General features: G+C 41.0%; 2 protein-coding genes across 2 annotated transcripts; one reads left to right on the top strand and one right to left on the bottom strand.

Moving 5' to 3' along the window:
• The first annotated feature begins 225 nt into the window (after positions 1 to 225).
• On the top strand, positions 226 to 6,349 carry Ostgamma (oligosaccharide transferase gamma subunit). Its single transcript, XM_028175793.2, has 6 exons — positions 226 to 487; positions 659 to 940; positions 1,031 to 1,171; positions 1,597 to 1,885; positions 2,360 to 2,552; positions 6,138 to 6,349. The coding sequence occupies exons 1-6, from the start codon at positions 410 to 412 to the stop codon at positions 6,151 to 6,153; spliced, it is 999 nt and encodes a 332-aa protein (XP_028031594.2). The 5' UTR covers positions 226 to 409; the 3' UTR covers positions 6,154 to 6,349.
• LOC114244031 (polyprenal reductase) lies at positions 6,350 to 9,314 on the bottom strand. Its single transcript, XM_028175721.2, has 4 exons — positions 8,818 to 9,314; positions 8,328 to 8,516; positions 7,636 to 7,943; positions 6,350 to 7,312 (listed from the first exon to the last, which is right to left on the bottom strand). The coding sequence occupies exons 1-4, from the start codon at positions 9,143 to 9,145 to the stop codon at positions 7,220 to 7,222; spliced, it is 918 nt and encodes a 305-aa protein (XP_028031522.2). The 5' UTR covers positions 9,146 to 9,314; the 3' UTR covers positions 6,350 to 7,219.
• Positions 9,315 to 11,687: the final 2,373 nt, after the last annotated feature.

Raw genomic sequence — 11,687 nt, 5'->3', positions numbered from 1 at the left:
GATACTGGGAACTTGCCCACTGAGTTTCTCGCCGGAACTTCTCAGTGAGTCGCGTCTCCGATCTGGTAGTAGATTCTGCGAAGCACTGCTCTTGGGCTAGGGCTAGTGTTAGCAACGCCCCCAGGCTTGGGCCCGAGAGTTCACCTACACGTTAGGTAGCGATGGCATAGCTCTCATGACTACCAGCTTAAGTAAGAAAAAAAGGGAGCAAATTTTACCCGATCTGTTTTGTTCGCTTAGAGATTTTTATGTTGTTGATGTGGTATTATTTGTGTTTGACGTTTCTTATTTTCGTTTTGAGTTGGCAAATGTCAATTTATCGGTGATACGTACCTACATTAAGAAATCCATTTAATTTAACTTTTTGAGTTGATTCTAGTACTTAGTAGGAATCATTCATAAGTTAAACATGAATTTAAAAGTATTATTGTTACTAACAATAACTACAACATACTATGAAGGAGCTGCGCAACCTCGAGCTAAAGGGGTAAATAAATCGAAATCTACAGGCCGCACCGGTTCTTGAGGTTTTATTAACAGTAGACGAGCTTACGCCCATCACTGCCGATAGAAACACACAAAAGGCATTTGCCTCCCCTGAGACACGAGGAAAGTCAATTATTTAGGATCTTACCTGTAACGTAGTGTAAAATTTCAGATTGAGGAGAAAGTGCAGCAGTTGACTGATATTACAGCAAAGAAGTCTGTAATTCCATTAAACATAAATAAGTTTAAGGAATATGTGAAGTCTCCTCCAAGGGATTATTCATTTGTAGTGATGTTCACTGCAATGGCACCTGCAAGAAGGTGTGCTATCTGTCAGCATGTTAACGACGAATATTTGTTGGTGGCCAACTCATTTAGATTCTCAGCTGCTTACAATAATAAATTATTCTTTGGTATTGTTGATTTTGATGAAGGCTCAGATATCTTCCAAATGGTAAGTTTAAAATTTATTACCTACACTTGAAATATGACAAGGGAATCAATTTGTTGTCTACTGGCTAACTAAAATCTTTTACTGTTCCAGTTACGGCTTAATACTGCACCTGTGATAATGCACTTCCCAGCTAAAGGCAAACCTAAGCCCGCTGACACAATGGACTTTGAGAGAGCTGGCATCCATGCTGAGGCCATTGCTAAGTGGATACAGGACAGAACTGATGTACAGGTTGGTGTAAAGATTACAAATTAATGTAATAAAAATAAAGCAAACACTATGACTATCTACAGTATATTATTTCTTTATTGAAGAACGATATATCATAGTGCTCAGGAAACACCAAGCAGGAATGTTTATTGGTATTTTGTTTTATCTATTGATATGTCAAATGGAACATGCAAACAAATTTCAGAATGCACTTGATGAATTTTTGAGCATAGTATTTCTAGATAGTATGGATGTAATTGGTACTGGTGGCTGGTGGTGCAATGGTAAAAGGAATGAAAGGATTATCTCAAACGTTTCTTCAGAGTAGTCCCTATATAAAACATGGTTGATGGGATGAAGATATTTAAATTAAACTATATATTGTCATAAACAAAATTTTGTAGATTTACACAAAAACTATAGTATGTACATATGTTTATTTCCAGATTCGAGTCTTCCGATCACCAAATTACTCAGCGGCTGTAGCTTTTTCAACTCTCTTCATCATATTGGCTGGTTTTCTTTATATCCGTAGAAACAACCTCGAGTTCCTCTACAATAAACAGTTATGGGCAGTCTGTGCTGTGTTCTTCTGCTTTGCAATGGTGTCTGGGCAGATGTGGAATCAAATTAGAGGCCCACCATTTTTCCATAGAACAAAAACTGGCCCGGTCTATATAAACGGGGGATCACACGGACAGTTTGTATTGGAGAGTTACATTGTTGCTATACTGAGTATCCTTTCAAAATTCTATAGTTTTATTATGTTCCTTTCAATATCAATGATTATGTGCACTCACAATTTTAAGCACTTCATCCTTCTGCATGATTCATAATTTAGTAGTACAAAGCAAGTGAGTCTAATAGTTTGGACGATTTCATCATTTCATAGAAAATGAAACAATCCAATATTGTCACTTGTGGAAAACTAGTTTCTAGTCTCAAATAGTTCACAAGCTCATATAAATCTTATTATAAATTTAGTCATCGACGAGATTGTAGGTCGAATTTCCAAGGCAGAAATGACCAGGACAGCAGTAACACCCCATGCACATACGCCATACCGACTTTTAAGATTTGAAATATTGACATGACAGTGTCTGTCTAGTCACTAAGTTATTTATCATTAACAATAGAGCTGTAATCTGTAATTCAATAATCAATCAATCAATCTGTAATAAATAAATATTCCTTAGCAAAATTATTAAGATGGGGCTGTGGTTGTGGGTATGATCCTAATGATTGAAGCAGCAGGTGGAGTTAAAAACCATGACCCAACACGAACCCTGGCCGAAGGGAAGCGTCGAAGGTTCCAGTCAGTTGTTGGTCTAATATTAGTCTGCGTGTTCTTCTCACTGCTTTTATCAGTATTCAGAGCAAAGACGCAAGGATATCCATATAGGTAAGTTATAGCTTTTGTATATTATTCGAAAGATTCAAGAGAGCAGTCGTATCCCTAGTAGCCTATCAATTAGGCAAGTTCTGCTCTATGTGGCTCAATCAGATATTCTAGTTGTACTTCAAATATATGCTGTAATGGGTATACACTACAATCTTTCCATTACGTATTCTATTACGTTTATAGAGTTAAATAGCAATTAAATAAGTAAGCATTTCATTTTTGTAAACGATTTTAGCTCTTCTTCTTTTTCTCCACCTAATCCCACTAGGTGGGGTCGACGCCCCAGCAGCTGCGGGACATCGTTTCGGCGTTGTTCCCGCAGGAGCGGGAGGGTTTTGTCCCTCCCGCTATGGGCGGGCCGTCTGACACCGTCGACGGCCAAGCTCCTGCTGAGGTGCCCCGTATTACCGAGGCAGACCTCCGGGTGGCCGTTGTCAAGATGACTGCGAAAGACACGGCCCCCGGCCCGGACGGAGTCCACGGCCGGGTATTGGCCTTGGCCCTCGGTGCCCTGAGGGACCGGCTCCTTGAGCTATATAATGGCTGCTTGGAGTCGGGACGGTTTCCGTCGCTCTGGCGGACGGGTAGACTTGTGTTGTTGAGGAAGGAGGGGCGCCCGGTGGATACAGCCGCCGGGTATCGTCCTATCGTGCTGCTGGACGAGGCGGGAAAATTGCTGGAACGTATTCTGGCTGCCCGCATCGTTCGGCACCTGGTCGGGGTGGGGCCTGACCTGTCGGCGGAGCAGTACGGCTTCCGGGAGGGCCGTTCGACCGTGGATGCAATTCTTCGCGTGCGGTCCCTCTCGGACGAGGCCGTTTCTCGGGGTGGGGTGGCGCTGGCGGTGTCTCTTGACATCGCCAACGCATTTAACACTCTGCCCTGGACCGTGATAGGGGGGGCACTGGAGAGGCATGGAGTGCCCCTCTACCTCCGCCGGCTGGTTGGGTCCTATTTGGGGGCCAGGTCGGTCGTATGTACCGGGTACGGTGGGACCCTTCATCGTTTTCCGGTCGTGCGTGGTGTTCCGCAGGGGTCGGTCCCGGCCCCCTCTTGTGGAATATCGGGTACGACTGGGTGCTGAGGGGCGCCCTCCTCCCGGGCCTCCGCGTTATTTGTTACGCGGACGACACGTTGGTCGTGGCCCGGGGGGATGATTTTAGGGAGTCTGCCCGTCTCGCCACAGCGGGAGTGGCCCTCGTCGTCGGAAGGATAAGGAGGCTGGGTCTCGACGTGGCGCTCAGTAAATCCGAGGCTCTGTGGTTTCACGGGCCGCGGAGGGCGCCACCAGTTGACACCCACATCGTGGTTGGAGGCGTCCGGATAGGGGTCGGGGTGCAGTTGAAGTACCTCGGCCTCGTGTTGGACAGCCGGTGGGCTTTTCGTGCTCACTTTGCGGAGCTGGTCCCCCGATTGATGGGGACGGCCGGTTCTTTGAGCCGGCTGCTCCCGAATATTGGGGGACCGGATCAGGTTGTGCGCCGTCTCTACGCGGGGGTGGTGCGATCGATGGCCCTGTACGGTGCACCTGTGTGGGCTGAGCCGCGCAACCGGGCCACTATGGCTCGGTTCCTGCGCCGGCCGCAGCGCACCGTTGCCATCAGGGTCATCCGCGGATATCGCACCGTCTCCTTCGAGGCGGCGTGTGTCTTGGCGGGGACGCCGCCATGGGAGCTGGAGGCGGAGTCGCTCGCTGCCGACTATCGGTGGCGCAGCGAGCTTCGTGCTCGGGGCGTGGCGCGTCTCCCCGAAAGTGAGCTGCGGGCGCGGAAGGCCCATTCTCGGCGGTCCGTGCTCGAGTCGTGGTCGAGGCGATTGGCCAACCCCACGTGGGGGCTACGGACCGTCGAGGCGGTTTACCCGGTCTTTGATGACTGGGTGAATCGTGGCGAAGGACGTCTCACCTTTCGTCTGGTGCAGGTGCTGACCGGGCACGGATGCTTCGGGAAGTACCTGCGCCGGATAGGGGCTGAGCCGACGACGAGGTGTCACCATTGTGGACACGACCTGGACACGGCGGAGCATACGCTCGCTGTCTGCCCCGCTTGGGAGGTGCAGCGCCGTGTCCTGGTCGCAAAGATAGGACCTGACTTGTCGCTGCCTGGCGTCGTGGCGTCGATGCTTGGCAGCGATGAGTCATGGAAGGCTATGCTCGACTTCTGCGAGTGCACCATCTCGCAGAAGGAGGCGGCGGGGCGAGTGAGGGAAAGCTCTCCTCACTACGCAGAAACCCGCCGCCGCCGAGCAGGGGGTCGGGACCGGGGTCGTATCCGTGACCTGGCCCCCTAAGAGCTAGGGGTCCCACCCGTTTTGTGCGGGGAGGGACCCAGACGTGGAGTGGCGTGCTCTGCACGCTCACCCGCAATAGGAAGCCGGGTGATGGTAGACCGCGTTCCCCCGACCGCTCTGGGGGAAGGTGTAACGCGGCGCCATCAAAGCGGGCTCTCGGCCCGCTGAACGAGGGAACCGGTGGTCGTGTCGCTGGCGGCCACCGGTCCGGCGTCCGTGGGACGGTGGGATGGATGTAATGTGCTCTGCGTCAACCCTGTCCTGCCGTTTCAATAGCCCCGACTGGGCTCCGGCCCGGTCCGAGGTAGGGCGCCGGTTGTGAGCGGCAGGAGTTTTTAGTGAGGTTCAACTCCCACATACCCCACCTGCCGCGCGGGTGGGGATCCGGCGATTTTCTCCTGTGGAAAAAAAAAAAAAAAAAAGGTGGGGTCGACACAATTATTTTTTCTTCTATTATTTTTCTCTTCTATCAGCCGTCATCAGAACACTCACTCCTCTCTCATATCGTCATTCACACACTCCATCCATGTCTTCTTCGGTCGACCTTTTTAAGCTATTGCATAGATTTTATCGCAGGCCTTGAGCGCGGCTTGAGAGCGGAATCATGAAATTCCGTAACGAAAAAAACCTTACACCCCTCACTCCGCCTACCATGTAGCTCGCGTTCAACACATTCACACGTTGCGCTTGTGTAGTGTTTGTGAATAAGCGCGTGGCGTGACGTCACACTGCATGCGCAGCATAAAAAGTCTGCCCATCTCTCTCTCGCGCGGTCTAGCTTATGAGTGTGAAGGGGACAGTTAAGGTTTTGCTTTTATTAATGTTTAATATAGCGTGGTCTTGTTTTATTATTGTTTTAATATTAAATTATCATTGTCTAATTATAATTGCATAAGTTGATAAAAAATGCTATGCAATAGCTTTACCGCGGCAGTTCCCGAGTGCCACACGTTTTTTTTCTTTTGTTATTGCTTAGATGGGTGGACGAACCCATACCCCACCTGATACTGGAGCCCATAGACATCCACAACGTAAATACGTCACCCACCTTGAGATATAAGTTCTAAGGTCTCAAGTATACTTACAGTTACAACGGCTTCCCCACCCTTCAAACCGAAACGCATTACTTCCCCCTCTACCTTGCACTACCATTTCCATACATCTCCTAGTCACATGCATCTTCTCTCTACGCATCACAAGTCCATACCGCGCTAACCGAATAAACGATTTAAGCTAAAGCTATTAATATTCATTTCATATTCACACAAGTGTTTTTAATTTAATATTTTGTTTCAGTTTCTTGTTCAAGTGAGTAAATTACTACGCAAGAGACCAACGTCGTCCCCTATTTATACTTTTAAAATATATCTCACAAGTAAATTTAATAAATGGAAGAGAACCTTTTTGATCTGAGTCATTGAGTTTAATGGCTATAGATTTTTTCAAGTGTGTGATTTTTGAAACTTATATTAATTACGTTGGTCAATAAAGTTATAAAGAAAAAGTTATTTGTTGTTTTTTTTGATGCTTTACTACCATCACAATGCAATCATGATTTCTGGTACAGAGGATTAATATGAATTCGAAATTTCAAGGTGAGCTAGGCAATCTACGGCGGCGTGACATTAACATAGGTGCTGCAGTAACCGTGTGTCATCTACCTGTTTACTTTAGTAAATATGCAACCCTATATTTAAAGCCGCTTTCAGACTACGCTATAATATAATAGCATATAGTATATAGCTCATAGCACAACAATATCGCACACCATACATTGATAAGGACACGTTCACACAGTACTGTACTATATATTATTGGCTAAGTATAGGCTGCTATACTTTATGGGATTATAGTATAGCATAGTCTGACAGCAAATTAAGACGCAAAGCTCTTATTTTATGATGGGTAGTGGCATTCACGGATTTCTATCAAACACAAACCCAAATATCGGAGCGAGTCCGCGCGAAGTTGGTATAGCCCCTCTAGGCTACCAACGATTAGGTAAGAGGAAAAAAATGTGAGAAAATGGTCCTTAACTTTTCCGTGTTATGGAAAATAAATACAAAGTAATTAAAAAAAAAAAAACATTGATTACACCAAAGTTTATCAGCCACATAAGGAAACTAAGTTTACTTATATTTATATCAAGGCCAGATTAAGTATCTATCTATGTACTTAATTTTGAAATGTACATATAAACATCCAACTTATATCATATTATAAATGTATATACACCATGTTAAAATACAAACAGCTAGGAAAATAGATTTAACAACATTTAGAAAACTTAAATTATAGATTTGTAGCTAAAGCCTCTGAAACGAATACTGTTTCACAAATTTGCTGAAAAAATGCATGTTTGTAACTTAGTGTTTACTTTACAGTACATAAGGGCAGACTGCAGTTCTCTTCCCTGGATAGTTCTTGAATGTTTTCTTATACCATTCATGGGCATGGATGCCTGTTTGTATCTAAAACAAATAGTATTATTATTAACAAAACTATAAAACAGTCTAAAATCAGCCAATTCTGCACGCAAACATCTCACAAAATGTGTCTACTGTGTTTGGTAAGCACTCTTCCAATTCACTTCTTGATAGGCATCTTTCAGATTTTTTTAAATAATTTCAAAATAAGTGTGCCACGGTTTTGAGTATTACTATTATGGGTAGCAACCCAATCAGGATTGGAAGGTGGGAAAACATTTATACAATTTAATTGTAACATTGTTCTTGTTTTTCACCTGCAGACATTAAAATAATAAAATACCCAATATCTAAAATCAATATCTTACCTGATTAGACAAAACCCATAAATAAATGCACACAAAAGTCTTTGTTGTTATTAAAAATACTAAAACAGTGTACATTATTATCTCACACATTCTATGGGGACTCGAAACATATTTAAACATTCTCCCATTAGGCACACCATGGTCTTCTGTAACAATTTTATTTGATTTTTTGTCTTTTCTGAGATATGCAAATATGATGTTTGTTTGATACTGTTCATACCAACACCAAAGGAAGATTAAGGTACAGGGTACAAATAAAATTGTAGTTTTTGTATCAATCCATGTCACTTTTTCTCTATTTTGACTTCCTGAAATAGAATATATTTTATTAAATTTTAGTTACTATTAAGGTCATAATATAATAGTGTTTTTTGTTTATTCTGTGTAAAGCCATCTTTATAAATTAAGTAGCATATATATTGAATATTTAACAACTCACTAGTTACTTATACATTTTTTTTTTATTGCCCTTGTAGGCAGACGACCATACGGCCCACCTGATGGTGAGTGGTTACCGTCGCCCATGGACTTCAGTAATGCCAGGGGCAGAGCCAAGCCGCTGCCTACCGCTAGATACATATAATACTATAAAAAAATATTTAAATTTTTTGTACAAAATTAACTATGCAAAATAAAATAAACTAAAATGGTTAAATAGAAAGATTTATATCAAATAATATTGCCATCCATACCACAAAACAGTGGTGCTTGTCCAACACACACAACTATACATGCAAAATAGTGTATGATTCCAGCAAAATAGTGGCTAATGTTCATTTTGCTGGACTTTGCAAATACTTGTAAATAATATGTCTCATATAGTCTCCGTAGGCATTGCAAGGTGAGAAGAGAGAGTGCCAAAAGAGCTGCTGTGACTGATACTGAAATAGAATACATTACATATTTAGTATGTAAATTTATTAAAAAAATCTTCTAGGAATATATTTCAGATCTAATTGAGAATTTATCCAGACAGTGCTATCCAAAATTTACTTTATTATCAAGCCATGAAACTTAAATACACTGTTTTAAATTAAAAAAATTTAAGTATAGATAATTGTGATTTTTACTTAAGTTCTGGGTATCCGAAAGTTTTAGTCAAATCCTGTGGTAGGATTTGTGTCAATTTTGAATCTTTGTGAATCTGCACCTAACGTAAACATTAAAATAAAAATAACTTACCAGGGGGTTGATCTTCGAGTAGAATGTAATTCAATACGGTAAAGAGATATTCGTTTACACTAAAGCCGAGAAAATAAACGAATATCATATAAAATAATGATAAAACACTGAAAATTGACGAAAATAAATAAAAATGTCTGTAGTAAGCTTTAGGTATTTCAATTATTTGTAAAAAGTTCGCTTCCGATCCTTGATAAGCGAAGGAACCATAGGAGAAACTTTTTTTTATGAAGGCAGGAACATAATCTCCGAATTTTTTTATTAAAACACCGGTACAAGTAACCGAGATAGCGAGATTGAGGAACACGAAGTCTAAAATGTTGGGCATTTCTACGGCTTAATATAAATTCACGCACTAACAAAAGACCAAGCGATTTCAATAAAAATGGAATATAACGGTATATGGAATCATTGCCTACTTTCTAATTACATCTAACTTGTTTGAAAACATTCAACTTTCAAGTTTCAACACAACAAACTCATATTTTTTGAAAGGCATTTTATGACATGGTAACGAAGACCTTTAGGTCAAGTCTTATTTTAAAATGATAATATGAAGTGAAATGAAGTTGATTATTATGAAAAATGGCATGAAATTAAATGAAATGAGACAAGGTGAGATGATATGAGATAAAATAAATGGGTTAAAATGGTGGCCATTTACTGAAACTTTTTCAAAAAGTCCACAACAAACAATTTTTTTAAAAGGGATTTTATGACCTGGTGACTAAGACCTTTAAGTCATGTCGTATTTTAATTTATATTCTTATTTTTATGAAAAATGATAATAATATGGAGTGAAATGAAATGAAGATGATTAATTTGAGACATATTAATAATTACAACTGGGATGAAATTAAGTCATCATCTCATGGTATGGGATGAAATATAGTCTTAGTAAAATGGTGGTCATTTACTGAGATTTTTTCAGTGGACTTTTTGGAGGATCCCAAGAAGTTACGTCCAGCGCTTTGTTTCATTTTTCCACATATGTACACTTTCACAAATATTAAACATTTAATAAACCATCGTTATTACACCTTTAAACCTGAAGAAACACTAAATAGACAAATTAAAACAAATCACACAACTTCAGTCCTTGCGTTTCCGCCAAAAAGTCCACAACAAGCTCATTTTTTTTTATGACCTGGTAACAGAGATCTTTAGGTCATATCTTATTTGGAAAATATTCATTACTTTGGGGACAACAAACTCAAGAGTACCACCTCCACAGACTACTTAGTGTATTATTATGCAGGCTACTAAGAAAAACCAATTCTCACTCATATATTGATCACTGAATTTGGCCCCTTTTTTTTGATTTATGGATTTTTTTTTAAATTAAATGTTCGTCGTTTGGTCGTTAATGTTCGAATGTAAAAATTGTTTGTTCGTCTTATATTTATTTATAATTAATTAAACAAATGTTCACCCTTAAGTTGGCCGACCTTACTAGATATCTTTATTTTTATCGCTCAGATTAATTAATTTTGATCAATTATCGTTTGTTCGACAACTGTTGGTGATTGCTCGATCATAAAAACAATTAAATTCCTAATTATTAATTATTTTATATTTAATAAGCAAACCATTACCTCACGCCTACGATTCTGAATAAAAACTAAGCCTTGTAATATATATCAATCAAGATACTTCTTGATAATAATAATTAAGTTAATATAGACGTAAATAAATATTTTTTTTAAATAAAATCCTGTTTATAGAGTACCTATTATATACTAAGTTTATTCTTCCATATTAAATGAATTTCTACTAAATGTCCCTGCAATATAATTCTTGAACTTATAAATAATTATGGTGGTATATATTATTGGTATATATTATTATTAAAGATGGTGGCTATTCGTTGTCTGAATTGCACTATCTAGAAGGCCGTTGGTCGGTTGCTTCAATGGTCACAGGCCGGCTAGCCGCCTGGACTATGCCTTTAGTCTAGATTGAACCATCCGTGCTTGTATGACATTGTGTCTAGGATAGGTAACACCATTAGTAATCAGTAACTCGCTTTGACGATGCCTTCGCTGTCCGATTACTATCCCCTTCCTTCTTAGCAGTTGATACCTTTTCTGCTAACAACAAGCAATAGCAACCTTTCTTCGGCCAATTGGGATTATCGGTTAGCAAACGAATTACCAAACCACTCGCAGACCCGCTTGCAACAATTACCACATAGCCACGCCGGCGCCGGTAAACATTTTTATTTAGTAGCAACGTACCTTACGTAAGGTTATTTTAGATTTCTTGCGTCCTCGTAAAGTTGCTAAGGCGTCGGGCTACTAGCGATTCCGCCATTTTAATACTTTGAGATTCTTGACGCAACAATTTCTCCGAACAATGTTAGTAAAACATAAAACGGTCTGCACGTAAAAATCACCTGGAAAACCTGCAAAGCGAAAGTCCAGTGAACTGTAAATAAATTTAGAGCTTCTTTGAGTCTACTTAAGAGAAGTTGCTTCTTGTTTATCTGAACCTGTCATAGGCAGTCTCCATTATACAGTTCAACGGCGCGGAAGAGACTTTTAACAAATGAAGTGTGCCAGCGTGCGCGTCGTTTGAAGGGTGTGTCGCATCGAATGTTCCACGCGGTTTCATCTTATTTGACGGCTTAAGTGCGACCCAGATTGGAGATCGCGTCACCGTGACGCTTGGGTATGAGTTTGAGGGGTTCGGTGTTTTTTAACACGCTTCTAGTTTGACCTGTATCTATTTAAAGTTTTATCATAATCTTTCAACGTAATCTTCATTTAAAACATTGCTGGAAAAGTGCGCCTGAAAGAAGGTATAAGTAATATTAATGATTGAAAACTTTAGATCTATTAATGAGATGCTCATGCTTTTTCTTTGTTTCT

Source organism: Bombyx mandarina, chromosome 13, assembly GCF_030267445.1.
Source record: "Bombyx mandarina strain Sakado chromosome 13, ASM3026744v2".
NCBI lineage: Eukaryota > Metazoa > Arthropoda > Insecta > Lepidoptera > Bombycidae > Bombyx > Bombyx mandarina.
The sequence above is the reverse complement of the archived record's forward strand: the minus strand, read 5'-3'. Positions and strand labels throughout refer to the sequence as shown.